The sequence below is a fragment of the Aspergillus karnatakaensis genome (assembly GCF_047715665.1).
Source record: "Aspergillus karnatakaensis strain CBS 102800 unplaced genomic scaffold BJY04scaffold_18, whole genome shotgun sequence".
In the NCBI taxonomy this organism is placed as follows: Eukaryota; Fungi; Ascomycota; class Eurotiomycetes; order Eurotiales; family Aspergillaceae; genus Aspergillus; species Aspergillus karnatakaensis.
Genome location: NW_027395730.1, coordinates 14,934 through 34,191, shown reverse-complemented (window position 1 = coordinate 34,191; position 19,258 = coordinate 14,934). Strand labels below are relative to the sequence as shown.

Genomic DNA, 19,258 nt, shown 5'->3' with positions numbered 1-19,258 from the left:
AAAGATCATACATAGCTATAAAAGGTAAAGTGTATGTCACCTGACCGCCAAGACCATTAACGTGGAGCACGACCAAAGAGTCGAGGCTCTTCACCTGCAACCACGTTGGGAGTTCTGGAGACCTCAGGCTGCAGGCATGGTCGGGCTGACCCCAGCAAACGCGCTTCTGCAGGGCTAACGCCAGGGACGCGAGGTTTGTGTCTAACCCGCTTTTAGGTTATTGGTAGTTAGTACCAGCTTGATCATGTCTTTCTGCCTTGCGCGTCAATCATAGTGTGGCACTGTGCTGGAAATTAATACACCTTTTAGGTAGTCAGACACGGACAAGCTGCCTTCAATGGATTAACTATCTCTCTCAACCTAGCTGGATCTCTACCTAGATAAGTAGACCAAGGATCCATCGGCCGGTAAATACCTATCCTGTCCAGAAAGCCTAGTGCATATGAGCTCGTCTTGGCCAAGTATCAATTCTTGCCTCTGATAATACTACGGCCTCTTGCCAGCTCTCTTTGCCTTGCCGCACCCTCACAGCATCTCACCGTCTCCGTTGACGGGCATTGCAAGATGCTTCTGACATCCATATTCAAAAGATCATTTCTCCAAGCGCTCAATAGTTTATAGGGCTGTCAATGTGCTCTACCCTTGCAACGTAGACGTTTACACTCTTCGGTTGAGACAGCTGAATCGGCAAACAGCCGGATTCGACTATGTAAAGACTGGGAGCTAAAAGAAGGCTTCGATAAACTGCTATTCATCCTACGAGAACCCTGCTCTGGAACTCATGTACGTCATTTGGAGGTTGATCCAACGCCTTCCGGTTCCATGAGGTTGGACGATGGTCTATTGAGAGCTTCAGCGTCCTCGAAATGGCAGCTCTCATTGTTGGCGAAGCTCGAGCAGATCATTGTCCGAGCTGGATTTACGGACGCTCAGGGGAAAACCCTAGTGCGGGAGTCTCTGATAGGAGGCGCAGATCTGAAGGAGTAAGGCATCTTTCGTGCATTATAGTAGCGTCCTAACCACTTGGCGCAGTGATGTTGAGAAAGAGTACTACCATTCCTATGCACAGGCCTTAGCTATTTTGCTCGTGACCCTCTCGCCTAATTTGGAATCAATGGCTCTTTATCGTGTGCGGTGGCAATGGAATAGTAAAAGCTTCCCAACAATGTTCTATGACTTCATGAAACGAGCCGTCTCCTCGCCGGGGTGCATCCCGTATCTTCAGAAGTTACGGACAATCGATTTCATACCGGAGAGCCCGAGCCCGACAAATGTCGATTGCCCAGAATTTTACGAGATGTTCGACGTATATGACGCCCTCAATACCATCTCAGGCCTTCCAGCCCTGGAAAGTATCTCGTTCGACGGGATGGCTTTAGCTGAGGATGAACATTTTACAGTGCGGCCCCCCACTGGCCGTTGCCAACTATAGCAGTATTTCTATCACAAACTGCACGGTTGACACCACTACCTGGCGCAGCATTATCGCTATGGCGAAGCGGCTTGAAAAAGTTGTCTTCACGACTGGTGGCCGAGATTCCGCTGACGGGCCGTACGAAATCCATCCTCACGCTATTTTCGGCTCTTTGCTTTGGCATCGGAACAGCCTCGCTCACCTTGACCTCGACATAGAGGGTAGCTTATATGAATATTTCCTGTTTAGTCGAGACTGGGCGATGAAATATGGGATGTTGAGGACAGAATTGGAGGAAGTGAGCGCGGATCACCAACACACGATGCACCGCGGTACTTCATCAAGATGTAATAGACACCCTCCGCAGCCGGCCGACTGGCTACCGGAAGAGCTCCTGCCAATGGTCTTGAAGGGGTCTTCATTTCGGGACTTCACGAAACTGAAGCATCTCGGTATCGGCGTGTATCAGTTTTACTACTTTGCGCTTGGCGTCGGATGCGGGCCCGAAGAAAGGTATCCATCACTTGCGGATGGCCTTCCAGAGAGTCTTGAGTCATTGCGAATCTATGGATATGATAAAGGTGCAATGGAGAAGAAACCTCAATGGCTGAATTTCGACCTCCAACTCCCCGATCTTGACCCGCATATAGCTAGGTTCTTGGTAGAGAAGGACTCGAAATTACCCCGGTTGAAGCTAGTTGAGGGGCTAGATGAGTGTATCCCTAATGCTCCGAATTTATGGAGGGGTTAGAGGCATGGAGCTATGAAACACTAGGGTTGGTTTCAACAGTGTCATACTCGACACCTTGCCACATTGGAGAATAGGAAGTAGTAGTACAGAACCTCTTAACACACCAGATAGAGGGCCGAAATTACATTCCAACATCGTCTCCCATGTCGAGTTAGTAAACTGGTGCTAGAAACCTTAATTACGACCAGACATTTTGTCAGCAACGCAGTATTTCGCACGTGCCGTTGATGGCTATATGCACTCCCATCTGTTCGGCTTTACGCTCCCATTATGAATTGCAACTGGAACATAAAAATAGACCTGGCACTTAGCCAAAGCCTCCAATTCAAGAAAATAGAAATCGCTAATTCACAAAACCTTGTGTACAAGAATAATATGCTCTCCTCATCTACTCCGCATCTAACGGCGCCACCGGCGCTGTATCATCAACCTGCACACCTCCCCTCTTCTTCTCATTGCTATCCCAGAAAGGCAACTTCCAGCCGCCCTCATTCTCCGGCGTCGCCAACCAAAGACGCATCAGGTGTCGGCGCGGCGCAGGCGGCGCGTAATCCTTGTATGCGGTTCTGGCGTGTAGGACTTGAGAGTTTGACAGGAACTGGATGTCACCGACTTCGAGGATCATGTGGAGCGCGAGACGCTGACAGGTTTCTTCGAGGACTTGCAGGGCCTCGAGTTGGGTGGGGGAGAGGGGCGGAATAAGACCTGCGTCGGAGAAGCGGCCGAGGGAGCGGACGTAGTAGGGGTCCCATCTAGTTATACATCGTCAGCGATTGATAGGGAAAGATGGAAGAGGTATGGTTCAGAGAGCGTACTTTGTGTAGACGCGAGGGTTGTCGCCGCGCTCGAGGTAGATGACGCTAGTCTTGATCCACTCTTCTTGTCCTTTGGATGTCTCACCCTTGCGGTCGAAGTACCAAATTGGGTCTGTGAGGGTCTTGAGCACATCCGGGCGTTCTTTGGCGAGGGTGTTGTAGACATTATGCGTGGAAACAATGTCGGATTCACCTCCTTCGAGAGCGCGGGCGATGCAGAGGAGGCCGACGATGTCAGAGTCGTCGGCGTGGAAGAATTGTCTACGACAAAGAGCATGTTAGTTGGCCGGCCTGCATTGTATAGAACTGCATGATGTACCTCGCATTGGTGCGGTAGATGCGCACAGAGTCAATCCGGGTAGGGTCCTCGCCAAGATCCTTGACGTGGCCCAGAACGTGCCCGCGGCTGTTCTGAGAAACAAAGTAACCTAGGTATGTGCCGAGGCCCATGTATGCGACGGCGGATTTGTGGTTGCCCCATTCTTGGACCGGGAAGCCCTTAAAGAGAATGAAGCCCTTGCCGTTAAGGAGATCTTCGCGAAGGGTTCCGAGAAGGGCAGAAAGCTTGGGGAGGGGAAAGTTGCTCTATGGTATCTTCGTTAGTTTGCGCCTCGGAAGTAAGTACCAACAGGTATACCTTTGAGATACCGGTTAGAGGGGTCTTCGCCGCGAGGAAAGCATCGGCTGTTGCACTGAGCTCGGCAACCTCTTCTTGTGTGAAACGATGAGTCCACTTCTCAGGGTTGTTCTTGTAGTCTTCTGCGTTCCAGACCGTAGGGCCTTCGATGGACTTGGGGAAATCATCGAAGGGATGTAGTTCCTCGTAGAGCGGGGCGTGCTGGCCAGTGGTCTTGAGACCGTCGGGGAACTTGTCCAGCGGGAGAGCAGTAGAGGTCTGAGTGAGAGTGGCCATCTTGACTTGACTGCTCCGAAACGAAGGTATCCAAAACACTTTCTTGTATGCTTCTTCTCCAGTTCAGTCGGAGGGGTACGGATAGATCTTTATAGAGGGGTAGAGAGGCTCGGATTGAGGCCACTCGGCCGGTAGGATGAGTATAGACATCGCAAAGAAACGCAAGCTGTCATGCAAACAGTGGATGGCATTGCGTGCTGGATGATCGTTGAAGCCGTGATGCTGATAGGATGAGGCCTCCGATAGTACGGCGTGATTGGCTTCATGGATGGCGTCATCCTACGCGATTCTGAGCAGTTGGCGATGGTATGAGGGGCGTTGGAACAGCATCATTGGCAGGAACTGATTCAAGGCAGGCTATCAATTATTGGACAATCCATCGACTTGATGAATTCGACAACATTCTTCGAGAAGGTTGACAGAGTAGTGTGTTGTGCTGCTGTTCAGGCACAAGAAAGTTAGTTATCCATGCACAAAGACAGCATAAATACCCCTCCAGATCACCGCGGTGATAATCGCATTGTTTGGATTGGACTGTCCTAACTTCTGCCGCCCCGCCTTCATCTTCATACATTCATTGTATGTATCCTTTTCTGTATAGCTTCATGGACTACCTAGGTATGCTTCTGCTACGACTTAATCCTTGCTACAGACAATATACTTCGCAATGGCTGTCCATGAACCATTATAAACCGTCCATCGTATTGAACTTCCCCATCCGGTAAACAAATCCCCAGGTGCCCCTCCACATAGTTAGAAATTTCTAAACTTCTCCAACAAGATTCTCTCAACACCACACTCCTTTCTCACGAAACCCGGAGTTCAACGAGCAAGATGCTGCATATTGCTGTCCTAGACACCGACGTCCCCGTCCCAAAAGTCTACGCCGCCCGCGGTCTCTATAGCTCGCAATTCCGAACTCTGCTTCAGGCGGCCGCATCGCGACTTAACCTGCCCGCATCGGACATCCATGTAACGGCATTCGACATAGTCGGAGGGTCATTACCACCTCTTCAAAGCCTACGCACATCTCCACGGGAGAGTAAAGTAACCATAAATGGAAATGCAGCCACAATCAATCCCCTCGCCCTGCCTATAGATGGCCTCCTTGTCACTGGCGCCGCAGCAGCAGCCTACGAGTCAGCAAAGTACCCCTGGATCATTCCGTTGCAGCGATACCTGCAGACTGTTTTTGAAGAGTATCCACACGTCAAGATGTTTGGATCTTGCTTCGGACACCAACTCATTGGGCAGGCTCTACTCTCATCACAAGCAAAAACCTCCGTTCCGCCCAGTGTCACCGTCGAAGCATGTCCACTAGGCCGAGAAACAGGACTTACAACCATCACACTAAACCCCGAATTCAGCGCAGCCTTCCCTGTTCCATCGTCAAAACTCCCTGTTCAGAATCAACTACGCCTGCAGATGATCCATGGTGACTGGGTCGCCCTCTTACCAGGGCTAGAACAATTCCCGAGTCCTTGGATGAGCATCGGATCGACGGAAAAGTGTCCCGTGCAGGGTCTTTATCATCCGGGACGGGTATTGACATACCAAGGACACTTTGAGTTCGATGTGTTTGTCAACTCAGAGACTTGCTTGGAGTTTGGAAGGAGGAGTAATTGGGCAGCTGGGGATGTGGAGAGGTTTTTGGAGTTGATTGGCAGGGCGCGGGTGGAGGGGGTTGTGGAGGATGAGGACGATGCAAAGGCGGCTGCGGAGATGGTGATGTTGTTTTTCTGGGGTTAATGTACCTAGATACCTATCTACCCTGAGTATAACTATAGAACATATATAGATTAATTTATGAATATATGACTGCATTCTTCAGACGGCACCTCCCCGCACCGCGGATATCCATGAAACCCGCACTGTCTCAATCTTTCCCCTCACAATCTCAGCTCGGACGCTCCCCGACACTGTATGTATCAGAACAAAAGAACAATAAGCACGATCCTCCGCCCCCAATCCATGAACTTTCTCCGAGTCCTCCGCATTGGCTGCATGTTCCTGCCCCTGACAATCAAATTCCAAGCCCTTGCATGAAAGCCCAAGGCATGTTGTCCCCTTGACGAATCCGGCAATCATCGTCGCTTACTACGTAGCTATTTATTTACCTAGCCTACTACCTAGGTACTTGCTTCTTGCTTCAATAATCTCTTGGTCTCTTCATTAATTCACGTAATCTCCACTCGACTTCAACTTGAGCTCCCACTCAGGAAAGCAGCTCACTATGCTCAAACGTACCTCCCTCCTAGCCCTGGGTTTCCTAGGAGCTAGTACCGTCAACGCAGCAACCCTCTACGCAACCCACTACTCCACAAAGTCAATCTACACTCTCTCCCTTACAAAGTCTTCATCTGGCTCTTACGAATTGACACAAACCTCCGCTCTTGAAACCTGCGGCACATATCCGAGCTGGATAACCCTCGACTCGGAAACCCGGACCCTTTACTGCTCCGACGAGTACGGATGGACCAACGAGAACGAGTCCGTTAACGGCTCTCTTACTGCTCTGTCCGCAGATAAGCAGGGCGTGTTGACTGAGGTCGCGGTGACAGGAAATGCGCCAGGGAGTGGCGTGCACAATGTTATCTACGAGGGAAAGAACGGGAAGAAGTATTTGGCTGCTGCGCACTAGTATGTTCACCCTTTTCTGTTTCTGTTCTCTACTTTACTTTGTAGCCATTGCAAATGAAGTGTATTAGATGCTAACCTTCTATATAGTTCCGGCTCCGCCGTCTCAACCTATAGCCTTCCGCTAACACCCAACGCCCCGGCTTTGCAAGTCTTTGAATTCACCCTCCCAGGGCCCGGCGCAAACCCCGAGCGCCAGGAAGCACCACACCCGCACCAGGCGTTCCTCGACCCCAAGGGCGACTTCGTGCTCGTTCCTGATCTGGGCGCGGACCTCGTCCGTATTTTCCAGATCAACAAGGCAAACGGAAAACTGAACACTTGCCCTCCATTGAAATATACACCTGGCGGCGGACCCCGTCATGGCGTCTTCGGCTCTGTGTCTGGGAACCGTGAGGTACTCTATATCGTTGGAGAGTTGAATGGCGAGGTTGAGGCATTTTCGGTCACGTATCCGAAACGCGGATGTCTGTCTTTCAAGCAGATTGATGCGGAAATCCCATACCCCGAGGCTTTGCCTGAGGGGGCTTCACTCGCGGAGATCGCGCTCGACGGAAAGAATGTGTATGTCTCTGTGCGCCTTGATGCGGCGTTTGACGGGGACGATTCGCTTGCCAGACTGACCCGGTCACGGGACGGGAAGATTGAGTTTGAGGAGATTACCTCTTCCCATGGTGTGCTGCCGCGCACCTTTGCAATTAACAAGGCCGGCGATCTTGTTGCCTTTGGGAACCAGCTCTCATCTAATGTTGCTATCGTTGAACGAGATCCTGAGACTGGGGCTCTTGGTGAAATTGTGGCGGATCTGCAGGTTGGAGTGCCTGGTGAGCCGAACACGCTTGAAGGGCTGAGCAGCATTATCTGGGACGAGTAGAGAGCTAGCATATTACTGAGGACATTCGTGGAAATCTGAATATAGCTATCAAAGAGTCATATCAATTCAATATAGCAGCAGATCTTTTGAGATGCATTGAAATCAACCATAAATGCAACCAAGTCTTGTGCAGTCAGTCATCCAAAGATGTTAACAATCAATATAAGATAACAAAGGAAACCAGGATACCACCATAGTGTATAAACATCGAATCATAAAACCTGCACATACGCCCGCCCCTTACATGTTCAATCCAAATGAAAGCCCAGCTTTTTTAAAGAAATCGTGCCCGCGGTTGCGAAACCCGCTAGATGGTCTGGTTGGGCCAGCCCGTCCGTACACACCGGGCACTCGTCGACGATGCTCGCTTGCGTGAGTAGTTCGTTCGTCACATCTTGAAACGTAATTTTGAGTACCGTAACCCTCTGCCGTAATTCGTAAGTTGCGTAAACCTGATTTGTATGGCTCGGTGTACGAGCTCATTTGACCTCAAGTTGGAATGCCTTCCATTTCTGCCCTACTGCTCGACATCGTGGGCATCCTCGTGGACTCGGACTCGGGTAGCTTGTTGGACCGTGGGACATTGCACTGCCGGGGCTCGATGTGACGTTTTTAAAGGGCGTTGGCGGACTGCTTATATAGTTCCCCACACAGTCACGACATACTCCACATATACACTCCGTACAGGCATAACATTCATTAAGTGGCCAAGCCCGCTTGCAACCCGCGCAGAATATCTGAATCTCTTTGTTGCGGAACGATGCGGGAGTAGGGTTGGAGAATCGATGATGCTGCCGCTGAGCCGCCGAGGACGGGTAAAGGTTTAACACCGGGCTTGAGTCAGGATGACCGGCGGAGTTCAAATGATCCGAGTAGCCTAGAACCCTCCCAGATGATGTTGATGCTGAGTCTAACGAGGACTCGATGGACGGGAAAGGCTCGAGGTCGCCATCGCGGCTGCGCGGGAACTCGTAAGGCGGGGGTGTTAAAGACTTGTGTAGAGGTGAAGCTGCGTAGGAGTGCGGCGGGAACGGACGATGCGAGGTCGGCGGTGGTAGACCTGGGGACTGGAATCCAGGCGGCATAGACGATCGACTTTTGATAGAGGGAGCCGATGTAATTGAAGTGATGTTTGGAATCATTGGTGGAATGGTTGGTGAACGCCCCGCCTACGATGGATTAGTTGCAAGTTTGAGCACTGCAGAATATGTATATAAGCATACCTCTGAATGCCGATCATCGACAACCCCTGCTGATGATGCTGCCTCTAACAAATCCTCCCAACGTTTGCCTTGTACCCAGGCAGCAGTTTGTGGCTCTGCCGACAAGGCTTTTCGATCGCCTACACTAGGACGTCTCCCAAATTCTTTCGATTTGACGCGCTCATGTTTGCCCTTTCGCGCCCCTGAGATCGACGATTTCCGAGGACGCGGAAGCTTATCCGTCCGTTGGATTGGAGGGAGAGTTGAAGAGCGACCGGGGGGAGAATGGTTGAGGATCGACGGCAAGAGCGATCTTGGTCGCGGCGACGAGAATGGAGGCAGGGAATCGCGTTTGAAGTGATCACGAAGAGATGGCAGCTCAATAGAGGATCGCATTGGGGGCCTGTCGAAATCGGTGTCGGAGTGAATTTCCTGGTTCTCTGTTAGCATTGTCACTCCATACTGACATTACGGCCATACCACGTCTGTATCCCAGTCAGAGCCGGATCGATTGTGATGCAACTGAGCCAATGCGACCGCCGCAGTAGCCGCAGCGGGGTGGGCTTCGTCAATACCACGCGGGGTTGCGGGGGAGTTGGAAGCGGCGCCGTAAAAATCACGTTCATCTATTTTTATAAGCTTCATTGTTCCACCCGTGGCGAGACCAAACTGACCATTGCGCCTTCGAGAATTGCTCTGAGGGGGTGTAATATTGGCACGTTGCTCAGGCGGAGTGTTGATCATCAAGTAGAAGCTCTCCTCGGTTGCTGGAAGCTTTGGGATGTAGTGGTTCGGATGGGCCCGTCGGATGTGCTCTTGCATCGACCGGTAGCGTTTCTCCTATCGAGTCAAAAGCATGTTAGTTCCACATCGAATAGAGCAAGAAAAGTTAATTTGACAGCTCCTCGCTCTGTTCTGTTCTTTATCAAAGCGACCGAGTGGGGCGCTAATCGATAACGACGAGAAAAAGGTCGAGGAGCTGGTGGCGGGGAAGGAGACTCACCCCCAAGCATCTTTTCCGACATTGTGAGCCATCGTTATTCTTCAAGGGACAAACCACCTCATTGCTGGCATCGGTGACGGAGAAGGAGCTGGTCAAGGACGCTCGGGGCGGCATGGTCTGCATCGAGGTGTTCTATTGGCGGGGTTTGCGTGGAGAGAGGACTGCACGGCGGCTGTAGGCAGTTGTTGCTGAGGAAAGGATGAGCTCTTTCGCTGGGAATCAAGTTCAACCGGAGGAGTATTTAATGGCGCGACACATGCTCCGAGGGATTTCGAATAAAGAACCGGGGTGAAAGAGCAGTCGCATGCAACAATGAAGAGTTGAGGAGAGGATCAATGGGTTGAAACAGAGGTGTCGAGATAAAGGGAGATGGCCCTCGGCAGCTCTGGAGTCACAGTCAAAGGAGACACAACACAAAATGATGACCTGAAGCTTCACTCCAAAGGGAGTAACAAGCTCTAATAAAAGGGAACGAGCTCGGAGCACTGCATCGGAAGGTCAAGGAATGAGTCGTGTAGGGCAGGTTCTAACTTCTGGCAGGGGAGGGGGGGAAAGGTCAAGAAGAGCTCCTTTGCGGCTTCAGCGGGCTAAACTGCGAACAGGTTAGTGGGAAGGCGAAGAAAATGGATAACTGATAAGCAAGTAACTGATTGGAGGGAAAAGACAAGAGTAATGAAAATTGCAGGAGCAGCGAGAATGAATGGAGGCGGCCGGGTGGGTGGAGGTGGAGGGAGGGCGAATTGAAGCTGACCGCGGGACTGCTCGGGGCCATACTCTTTCAGAACAGCAGGGCATGATGGGAGTATCTGATCAGATTTACAGAAGGGAGTTCGAGAGCACTTCGAATTCGCACTGGTTCTTGTGCGCTGTCAAGTTTACGAGTACTGCGTGCAAGCTAAAGTCACAAAAGCATACCAAGACAATTGCCCTACTGTGCTCCATTCACATCATAACCAATGCTTCTGGCAGAGCTGCATCTATTTCAAGGAACAAGGAAGAGCTATTATTATTATTCCTCTTGTCTCAGTGACATTGCCATGATTGCACTTGAGATTACAGTGCAGCGGAATAGTTAGTTAGTGGCGCCTATCGATAACCCGAAACGTGGGACAGCGCGATATCCGCTGGGGTTGTTCGCCGACTTTATTATCATCAGAGCTTTGCATGCAAAGGATAGCTTGATGCTCAGTTTAGAGCTGTCCTGCCGCTTCATTTATTATATATGTAATTCTCTACCAGACTCCTACAGGTTGTAGTCCACTTCATAAGGGTAATTTGATGAACTTGGACAGCTCTTGTGCGTGCGACGTTGCAGTGGGAGGTTATTCTAGTCTGACACTTGCATTCGGCCTCGGACCCAGCTTTACCTGACCATACCGTAACATTCAAGTGCTGAGCTCAGGCTCACCGTTGCAACAAGATTCAACTTTCTTCGTCCCAATCTGCTCCGGGTATGACATGGAGCTAGCAGCTCACTCACAGCCCTGATAAAGACCTCAATTGCTCCAGAAAAAGAACAACGCCTGCAACTGGGTCTTACACTGTCACCCAGATTCACCCGAGGATGTAGGGTATGATACGGCTTAGTCAGGTTGACCAGCGGTTCGGGAACTGTAGTGGATCCTACAGATTGGACTCGACAGCTCCAGGCTAAGAAAAGACCATGATCACCTGAAAACTTTGAAGCTGCGACCTTGCAGATGAACTGAACATCAGGAGCCTATAGAACACGGCAAACAAGGAACTGCAGGACGCCGATGGTGTCATCTCACCCTTTGTCACTCCAGCCGCCAACAATGAATCAAGCCGGCTAAAAGACCATGTGCCTGCTGGCCGACCGTACCCCTCCCCCTCCTCGCTAGCCCAGCTCTCCCCAGCTCCCCTCGAGCTTCATGCGACCAACCCGGAGCTGGGAGCTCCAACTTTACTCTGAGAGGTGAAATTTCAGCTTAGCTCCACGCCACTCACATTCCTTATTCCCGTCTCGGTGGGGCAATCGCTTAGTCAGGCAATTGGAGGAATGGCAGAATGCTCAACAGAAGACCCGAAGAACAGTGGCAAATCAACCGGCTTGTCCCCTTTTCTCTGATCCCGAGTATCTCGAATTTGAGACACCCCATTCCATGGATCCTGGAATGTGAAAAGGGGGAGGCGGCAACTTTTTTTGTATCCTTCTTTGATCTGTGAGCGAAAAACAAAAGCCCCAACGGCCGAGACGTTGTTGCTTGTTAGTGGTGCCTCGAAATCACACTACTATCGCGTTCAGTCCACTGCACGAGAGGGGTTGATGCCCAATTCGTCCTTAGCGAAACAGAGCTGGTTGCCGTGTCTTCCGCCTCGAATTTGGAGATCCCACACCGGAGCTTCGCTGCCTTTGTTTGTGCGGGCAATCAGCATTGATCTCATCTCAGCCTCTTTCGAGACTCGCAAGCTTCTGCAGTGTACTCCGGAGTACTTCATACCCTTTCTTCATACCCTTTCTTCTCGCGCATGGACGCCGTCGTTAATGACTAACATAACCCGCACACCATACCATAAGTCACACCATAAAACCCTCACCGGGAGACGTTTTAGAGTTTCAAGGTCGTGCGGAGAAAGCAGCGCTCGCGGGTTGAGCTTGCCGTAGAAGTATCCTGCTCTCGGACGTCGCCATCAGGAAACAAATCGGGTGGACAGCGTCCTGCCCTGAAAATATCACAGGGCACCCATTTGTGAATTTAGCTTCCTGCAGGTCGGATGTTTCTCGCAGGCACACAATAATGCCCTCCCCAACCTCGCCAAGGTTTGGGGGTTGGAACTTGGGAGCTGCCCTTTTTTTATCTGGTGCCGTGCCCGAGTGCAATAGTTGCGATCAATTGCCTTTCCGGGTTGGATGCAGTGAAAAAGCATTGTGATTGGACAACCCACTGACATGTTTTCAATAGAAGCCCCAGTGGATTGGAGCGCATTGCACGGTGTCCCACTTGGTCGCGGATGCTGGTCAATTGTCTGGAGTAGGTCAAATACCGTCCAATTGCCGATTATCCCCAGGCAAGCCAAGCCTCTCATTCGATTTCCAGCATCTCCTCAGACTGTATATGAATAGGCGTACGAGCGTCTGCCAACCATGCAATTGGACATCCGGAGTCGATTCCGGCACTCATGAGTTGGAGTTCGGGTTCGGCAAGGCATCCGTTGATGGAGGTCGGGTCAACTCCGTGAGGGGCGTAGTACTCGAATTTGAGAGTGCATACGTTCGCAAGATATTGCGATGCAACGTTTGTATCTCTGATGCTTTTAATTAGTATGTACACTCTCACACTGTGCTGTATACCGAGTTCGTATGAGCTCTACCTCGAAATACCTACCTAGCGTTCATGCCCATCCGATGAGTGGCGTCATCGGATAACCCCCAGGCACCCTCAACACGGAGGACCGGGGAATGCGGAGGATTTCACGTCGATCTAGCGCTGAAATAGAGCGGAGTCGGTTCTGAATCGGTGACAGCGTACGTGTTCTCGACGGCTAATTGTCGGTTGCGCAGCAGAAAATTAGACCATGGCCATCCGATGAGGGTCTCTGGTGGCTTACCCCAGATCCGACAGCTTTGCTGGGTTCCGATTCGACTACCCACCATGTTCATGACCTCAACCATGCGTCTAGCCATTGTGTAATCGCTCGTAGATAAAGTCTCCGTGCCTCTTCAATGATTGCAATTCTCCAGCCTTTCTTTTAACACCCCACACCACAACGATGACCTCACCAAAGCCCTTCAGCGTCGCCATCGTTGGCGGCGGCATCGCAGGCCTCAGTCTCGCCATCGCCCTGCACCACCGCAACATCCCCGTGAAGATATACGAGCAAGCACACGCCTTCTCTGAAGTCGGGGCGGGCGTCTCCTTCGGCCCTAATGCCGTTGAAGCAATGAAACTCTGTCATGGCGGGATCTACGACGCTTTCAAAAAGGTCTGCACGCAAAACCTCTGGCCGTCAAAAGAAAAAGTTTGGTTTGATTATCTGGATGGGTATACCCACAGCGAAGAAGAGTATAGTGCTTCATCAGAAGGGAAGGAGAGCAAGAGACAGAATATCGCGTTCACGATCACAAACAGCCTAGGGCAGACGGGGGTGCATCGTGCGCATTTCTTGGACGAGATGGTCAAGTTGGTTCCAGAGGGGGTTGCTGTTTTCAATAAGAGACTTGAGGATATTGAGCAATTGTCGGACGACAAGGGCGGGAAGTTGGTATTGAAATTTGCGGATGGAGGAAAGGATGAAGCAGATGTGGTGATCGGCTGCGATGGGATCAAGTCGAGGGTGCGCCAGATTCTGGTCGGCGAGGATCATCCGAGCGCAAATCCGGTGTTCACGCAGAAGTATGCCTATCGGGGGCTTGTGCCGATGGACAAGGCCATTGATGCGATTGGGGAGGAGCTTGCTTCGAACTCATGCATGCATGTATGTCTTCCCTTGTTCTAGGTATGTTTTCATGGAGATGATGCTAACATACTCAGATGGGTCCCAATAACCACATGCTTACCTTCCCCGTCAATGCCGGCAAAACCCTCAACATTGTCGCATTTCACACAACACCAGACCCCTGGAAGGAATACCCCCGCCTGACGCGCGATGGCACCCGCGAGGAGGCTCTCCGTGACTTTGCCGGCTACGGGCCAAACGTCACGAAGCTGCTGAAACTCTGCGAGCCGAAGCTCAGTATCGTATGTCAACTATCCATCCCATCCGCTTCCGGATTAACTAACATGTTCAAGTGGGCAATCTTCGACCTTCGCCACCCGGTGCCCACATTCGCGAAACGCCGTCTTGCGATCTCCGGCGACGCAGCGCACGCCACGTCCCCACATCACGGTGCCGGTGCGGGCTTTTGTCTCGAGGACACAGCAGTACTCGCGACGCTGCTCTCTAACTCGCGGGTGCAGACGCACAAGGACCTCGAATTAGCATTGGCAATCTTCGACGAAAGTCGCAAAGAGCGCACGCAGTGGCTTGTTGAAAGCAGTCGCTTTATTGGCGACTGTTATGAGTGGCGCGCTGAGGGGGTCGAGAGAGATTTTGGCAAAATTGAAAAGGCGATAAATGAGCGCAATGCGATCATCACGGAGGGTGATGTGGCTGGGATGTGCAGCGATGCTGAGAGGGCGTTGCGGGAGAGGTTAGATGAGAGGGGCAGTAAGGCGGCTTTATGAAGAGACGTTACAGAGGTGCATTGTGATAGAGCATGTTCTTTTAGCTCATTAGGTTTAGACTAGAAATGTGCAGCGCAGCGTTTCACTTACGAAACAAGATACACCTAAGCCTAGGGGCTCATGGCTCTTTACTCTGATAATGTACTCGGAAGGGAAGTATCGATTAAAGCGAGCATACTACGGAGAGTAGGGATATTCTATCTATAATGGAAAGGTCTTTGAGACACGATGATACGCTTATAAGTCCACCCTCCCACACCCCTTCCGAAGTGAAACATTCAGACATAGTTTGACTCGACGAAACCAACCCACAGCCTTTTGGCCAGACACCTCAATTTTGTTATAAACCACATGTACTGAAAAAGACAATGCTTAGGCTCTTATTTTGTTTTCCCTTGACACAATCCTTGCGGATGAGAAAGCCACCCCGGCTAACGTCAGCCATTCATTTAGGGCACAACTGGCTGACATGCATCTCATGCCCTGCCCAAATCCGTATATATTCACCCTTCAAGTACTGGATTCTGGAGCGAGCTGATATGGCTCCAGTTATGAGAAGGTGGGTGACGGTGGTGAAGTGGTGATTTATTCTATTATGTACTTCTAACGCTTAAAGCAGGCAGCGTCTCCCGCTAATTATATACCCTAGAGCTCAATGACATCCGTCTCATCTCCCCTGATATTCCGCCACCACTCGCTCTGCCGAACAAGTTCCCCGTCTTCACCACCGAGGAGGTTCCAATACTTTTTCAGAAACCAGACCCGAGCTTCCCAGCTGCGGACATCCCATGGTGTCCCTGACGAAGCATGTCCAGTCGAGAGATTTCGATCTCTCTTTCCAAGACCTGCTCCACCCCAGCAGACTAGTCCCGTGAGCGCGTCGTGGAAGAATTCATCCTCGTCAAATTCCCCTTGGTGGATGATGAGGTTTTTGCGGAGCGTTCGACACGGTATAATATCTACGTATGGGTGGTGGCTAATTGTAATTTGCTCTTTGGTCGGCCGCATATCGGGTTTCAGGTTCTTGAATGACCCTTGGACTGCGCGGACGATGTTTGCTTTCGTTGGATCGTCGTTCAACTCACTTGATTGGTAGAAGGGTGAGAGGGAATTCTCTTCGCAAAGAAACTCTTCGTCAATGCCGACGTGGTTCCCGACTTCCCAAAGGGCTGTTATCGTGCATATTTGGTCAATGCGGAGGTTGTTGAGGTAAGGATCCGGTGTCCGTGTGCTCGGTTCTAGAGAGAATACCTTGACGGTACTGCGTTTGAACGGACGTGGGCCTTGTGATTCGATTTGAAAATGTGGAGTCGGGCAGCCGCAGTTGATGGTGGTTGTCCAGCACGGGCCTCTTTTGTCGGGTTGTGCTTGAGTGGAGTAGGATGTGCCAGTGAGGGTTACAGAATCGAAGACCCCCGTTGTGAAAGGCGTGAGACCTGGCAGTGAGGTTTGGGGAAGACCAAAAAAATCTTCCGATGGAGAAGAGTCAGATTGTGAGCCGCTTGTTGTGGAGTTCCACAAGTCTAATGCTGACGGGCTGCTATCGAAAAGCGTAGGATCCCATATGTTGAATGCCAATGAGTCGTCAGGCAATGGAGCATAAGTATCGGGGTTCCAGCTAGCAAGGTTCAGGGGGATGTCGTTTATTTGTGGAACAAGTGGTTGATACTCCGCTGCAGTTCCGGTAGAGAGTATACTAGATGAGATTGAAGTGCTATGCGAGGAGATGCTCGACGCAGTAATATGGGGTACAGAAACATCTGGCCCAATCGGTACAGGCGTTACAGATGGGCCTGGGCCCGCAGCCGGTATTTCCACACCGCGGCTCTGTGCAGCAGACGCAGCAAGCGCCTCAAGACGATCTAAACGCTCACGCAGCTTCTCTCCTGGGCCAGATCAGCAAGCTGTCTAAGAGACTGAGTGTACTTGACGCGCAGCTTGCACACATGGAGCGAACAAGACAATACTCACGGTACTTTCTTTGAGCCTGAATATTCTGCTGCCGTCTTTTCTCAGGGTCACGGCGGACGGGTTTTCGCTTCTCCTTTTTCGTGCTGGCATCCTGCTGTGCTACCTCCTTAGTGCGTGGAGGCATGATCTCTGTATCTATTCCGAGGCGTCTATCTGTAATACTGAGGACTGTCGGACAGGAGGGATCAAAGAGGTGGTCAAGAGAGCAGCAGAGGACGTTGGGACCAGATGGCTGATATCAGCCACTCTCTTCAACTCTTGTGCTGAGCGACTTGGGCTAATCCTGATTGGGAATAGCGGAGGCGGGCCCTCGACGAGTTGATCGCCCCGCAAGCCCCACTGCCTGCACTTCTTCACTTCTTCACTTCTTCTACCTGTACAAGTACAACTGTCTTCTTAGCTGCTTTCTGTGAGAATGACTGACAGACTTTTGACATCTCTAAACTACCGCTACTCCCCTAGGATACATAGTCGAAACACTCCGCGGCACCCAATCATATTGAAAGATCTATCTATCGAGTTATTTTGCCTCGGCAGCAAGCTCCATCCTGAACCTCTCCGCCACAGATACATAACTCCCACCCTCTACCTCCCGAAGCAAGCCTGGTCCTACGGGCTTCCACCCAAGCTGTTCAACCGCCTTGCGATTTGATGCACGATTTCGTAGCCCAACGAAATGAGCCAAAAAGGGGCCCCAAAGCGTTAAAGCTTCCTCCTCTGTGATCGAGCTTGTCGAAACCTTCACAAGTTCACCGATTGCCCCAGCCAGAGCCTTATACGTGTTTGATGTATATCCTGTACCGTTAAAGATATCCCCCGCTTTAGCCTTTTTAGCGGCGAGCAGATACAGCCGTGCTGCGTCGTCGACATAGACGTCTGAGAAACAGTACTCGCCATCGCCGACATAGGCCGCATCTCCGAGCTTGATAGCAAGTTGAATCAATCGGGCTGCAAACCCTGTAGTGTTTCCACGACCATAAACATACTGTGGGAGACGGATGGAGATGACACGCACTCCCTTCTCCACAAAAGAAAGAGCATGCTTCTCGGCCACTCCCCTTGCCCCAAAATTACCCGATGCCAGTGGCGTCGTCTCATCAGTCTCTTCGCCGCTCGGATCTGCCTGTACTAAGGCCGTACCATGCGTGACCACAAGCGGCTTCCCGGACCCCTCAAGGCCCTTAGCCAGTGCTGAGACGGCGGTAATGTCAAGATCAACGAGTTGCTGATAGGGCTTTGAGGCAAAGTCATGGTCGAAGGCGAGGTGAAGGACGATGTCAGCGTTCTTGCTTTCTTCTGCGAGCAGGGTGGTGTCTTCGAGGGTGCCGCGGACCGGTGTCGCGCTGAGGGAGGTCAATAGGGCGTCGCCTTCTTCACGTCGGGAGAGGCCGCGGACGGCATAGCCTTCTTTTACGGCAAATTCGGTGACGACGCGACCTATGAAGCCTGTCGCGCCAGTGATGAAGACTTTTTGAGCCATTGTGCAGGGTCTCGGGTTGGTGACTTCGTAGAGGGACGGTTATTGAGATTAGAGTAGATCAATAATAGATAGAAAAAGGGCAAGAAAGACAGGCTTTATGCTGTCTAGAGGCCATGTAGATTGTCTCAAATCTGCTTCTAGTTTCCATACTTCGGAGTTTGGCGGATCTCCGGACTTTGATCGCATCCTGCTCCACAGTGGAGGCACTATTGAGCTTGATGAGCTTGACTCAATCCATGGACTTAAACTCGGCATAAGAGATGGAGCTAGGAGAAACCAGAAGACCTTTGCTCGGGATTGCTGTTCACATCCGTGCGAACAGGAGAGTTATGTCCGAACTCCTGTCGGCGGCCGCAGCCACCTTGGATTTCGATATTCCACATCATCGACCGGGGGTACATTGGCCCCGACATGCCGATCAAGAACGTAGTCTAAAGACCAAGCTTCGTAGAAGAATTTAGCAAGCCGGTGTTGCAATCCCTAACCCCGACCAGACTGTCGGCGACACAGTAAGAGAGTAACTCGTCTCCGTGGGATCCGGCCCGATCTCATAACAGCTAAGCCCAGCATGTCCACCACCTAACATCGATTATTAGCTCGTTTTCTTTTCTCTTGAAACGGCTTCTTTTCTTCATGATTGTACTCTCTGCGCCTGCACGGAGGAACTCACATGTATCCATCGGATACCCACTACAAGGCATGTTACAAGCCCTGGGATCTAGCTCATCTTCATAATGAGGATATGTAGAGCCACACCAGCACTCGGTGCCGTTTCGAACCCCCATTATTGTGCCGCCACGTCTCGTGCATTGCATTTTGCAGTATCCGACGGATTGGTAAATGTAGCCGCCTAGGTTGAGGAGGTCGGAGTCGAAGGCATCTAAGAAGCAGCCGAGGTATTGGAGGGAGGATGCCGTTGCTGTTAAGAGCAGCAGTGAGGAAGTGAGAATCTGCTTCGTAGACAACATGGTGGTATGTTGAAGAAAGTTGGAGGGTTTGGAGATTCTGTGAC

The 19,258-nt window shown here is 51.2% G+C and overlaps 9 protein-coding genes across 9 annotated transcripts; 4 read left to right on the top strand and 5 right to left on the bottom strand.

Moving 5' to 3' along the window:
* Positions 1-822: 822 nt before the first annotated feature.
* On the top strand, positions 823-2,165 carry BJY04DRAFT_217034 (uncharacterized protein; the record flags this gene model as incomplete). Its single annotated transcript, XM_073715928.1, has 3 exons — positions 823-983; positions 1,033-1,306; positions 1,401-2,165. The coding sequence occupies 3 exons, from the start codon at positions 823-825 to the stop codon at positions 2,163-2,165; spliced, it is 1,200 nt and encodes a 399-aa protein (XP_073572354.1).
* A 214-nt stretch (positions 2,166-2,379) lies between these two features.
* Positions 2,380-4,037, bottom strand: BJY04DRAFT_186370 (TauD/TfdA family dioxygenase). The gene is made up of 4 exons (XM_073710896.1): positions 3,618-4,037; positions 3,300-3,565; positions 2,981-3,241; positions 2,380-2,917 (listed from the first exon to the last, which is right to left on the bottom strand). Exons 1-4 carry the CDS (start codon positions 3,891-3,893, stop codon positions 2,554-2,556), a joined length of 1,167 nt encoding a protein of 388 aa, XP_073572353.1. The 5' UTR covers positions 3,894-4,037; the 3' UTR covers positions 2,380-2,553.
* A 690-nt stretch (positions 4,038-4,727) lies between these two features.
* On the top strand, positions 4,728-5,642 carry BJY04DRAFT_217032 (type 1 glutamine amidotransferase; the record flags this gene model as incomplete). The annotated part of the gene is made up of 1 exon (XM_073715927.1): positions 4,728-5,642. The coding sequence occupies one exon, from the start codon at positions 4,728-4,730 to the stop codon at positions 5,640-5,642; it is 915 nt and encodes a 304-aa protein (XP_073572352.1).
* A 484-nt stretch (positions 5,643-6,126) lies between these two features.
* BJY04DRAFT_217031 (lactonase family protein) lies at positions 6,127-7,404 on the top strand (the record flags this gene model as incomplete). Its single annotated transcript, XM_073715926.1, has 2 exons — positions 6,127-6,533; positions 6,621-7,404. 2 exons carry the CDS (start codon positions 6,127-6,129, stop codon positions 7,402-7,404), a joined length of 1,191 nt encoding a protein of 396 aa, XP_073572351.1.
* A 56-nt stretch (positions 7,405-7,460) lies between these two features.
* rfeD (putative transcription factor RfeD) lies at positions 7,461-10,140 on the bottom strand. Its single transcript, XM_073710895.1, has 5 exons — positions 9,610-10,140; positions 9,281-9,446; positions 9,087-9,232; positions 8,628-9,038; positions 7,461-8,573 (listed from the first exon to the last, which is right to left on the bottom strand). Exons 1-5 carry the CDS (start codon positions 9,730-9,732, stop codon positions 7,884-7,886), a joined length of 1,536 nt encoding a protein of 511 aa, XP_073572350.1. The 5' UTR covers positions 9,733-10,140; the 3' UTR covers positions 7,461-7,883.
* A 3,190-nt stretch (positions 10,141-13,330) lies between these two features.
* On the top strand, positions 13,331-14,888 carry BJY04DRAFT_186364 (uncharacterized protein). The gene is made up of 3 exons (XM_073710894.1): positions 13,331-14,046; positions 14,103-14,309; positions 14,361-14,888. The coding sequence occupies exons 1-3, from the start codon at positions 13,342-13,344 to the stop codon at positions 14,793-14,795; spliced, it is 1,347 nt and encodes a 448-aa protein (XP_073572349.1). The 5' UTR covers positions 13,331-13,341; the 3' UTR covers positions 14,796-14,888.
* A 471-nt stretch (positions 14,889-15,359) lies between these two features.
* Positions 15,360-16,976, bottom strand: BJY04DRAFT_186362 (bZIP transcription factor). Its single transcript, XM_073710893.1, has 2 exons — positions 16,767-16,976; positions 15,360-16,681 (listed from the first exon to the last, which is right to left on the bottom strand). The coding sequence occupies exons 1-2, from the start codon at positions 16,888-16,890 to the stop codon at positions 15,441-15,443; spliced, it is 1,365 nt and encodes a 454-aa protein (XP_073572348.1). The 5' UTR covers positions 16,891-16,976; the 3' UTR covers positions 15,360-15,440.
* Positions 16,977-17,151: 175 nt separating this feature from the next.
* On the bottom strand, positions 17,152-18,474 carry nscE (NAD-dependent epimerase nscE). The gene has a single exon (XM_073720217.1). It carries the CDS (start codon positions 18,244-18,246, stop codon positions 17,287-17,289), a length of 960 nt encoding a protein of 319 aa, XP_073572347.1. The 5' UTR covers positions 18,247-18,474; the 3' UTR covers positions 17,152-17,286.
* Positions 18,475-18,703: 229 nt separating this feature from the next.
* Positions 18,704-19,214, bottom strand: BJY04DRAFT_217025 (WSC domain-containing protein; the record flags this gene model as incomplete). Its single annotated transcript, XM_073715925.1, has 2 exons — positions 18,704-18,825; positions 18,917-19,214. 2 exons carry the CDS (start codon positions 19,212-19,214, stop codon positions 18,704-18,706), a joined length of 420 nt encoding a protein of 139 aa, XP_073572346.1.
* Positions 19,215-19,258: the final 44 nt, after the last annotated feature.

Coding starts and splice junctions, on each gene's coding strand:
- rfeD (XM_073710895.1), bottom strand. CDS start 9,732: ATGCAGACCATGCCGCCCCGAGCGTCCTTGACCAGCTCCTTCTCCGTC. Junction 9,233..9,280: donor CAATTCTCGAAGGCGCAATG/GTCAGTTTGGTC, acceptor TTATAAAAATAG/ATGAACGTGATTTTTACGGC. Junction 9,039..9,086: donor CTGACTGGGATACAGACGTG/GTATGGCCGTAA, acceptor ACAGAGAACCAG/GAAATTCACTCCGACACCGA.
- BJY04DRAFT_186362 (XM_073710893.1), bottom strand. CDS start 16,890: ATGCCTCCACGCACTAAGGAGGTAGCACAGCAGGATGCCAGCACGAAA. Junction 16,682..16,766: donor TCAGGCTCAAAGAAAGTACC/GTGAGTATTGTC, acceptor GATCTGGCCCAG/GAGAGAAGCTGCGTGAGCGT.
- nscE (XM_073720217.1), bottom strand. CDS start 18,246: ATGGCTCAAAAAGTCTTCATCACTGGCGCGACAGGCTTCATAGGTCGC.
- BJY04DRAFT_186364 (XM_073710894.1), top strand. CDS start 13,342: ATGACCTCACCAAAGCCCTTCAGCGTCGCCATCGTTGGCGGCGGCATC. Junction 14,047..14,102: donor CTTCGAACTCATGCATGCAT/GTATGTCTTCCC, acceptor TAACATACTCAG/ATGGGTCCCAATAACCACAT. Junction 14,310..14,360: donor GCGAGCCGAAGCTCAGTATC/GTATGTCAACTA, acceptor AACATGTTCAAG/TGGGCAATCTTCGACCTTCG.
- BJY04DRAFT_186370 (XM_073710896.1), bottom strand. CDS start 3,893: ATGGCCACTCTCACTCAGACCTCTACTGCTCTCCCGCTGGACAAGTTC. Junction 3,242..3,299: donor ATCTACCGCACCAATGCGAG/GTACATCATGCA, acceptor TCTTTGTCGTAG/ACAATTCTTCCACGCCGACG. Junction 2,918..2,980: donor AACCCTCGCGTCTACACAAA/GTACGCTCTCTG, acceptor ATGTATAACTAG/ATGGGACCCCTACTACGTCC.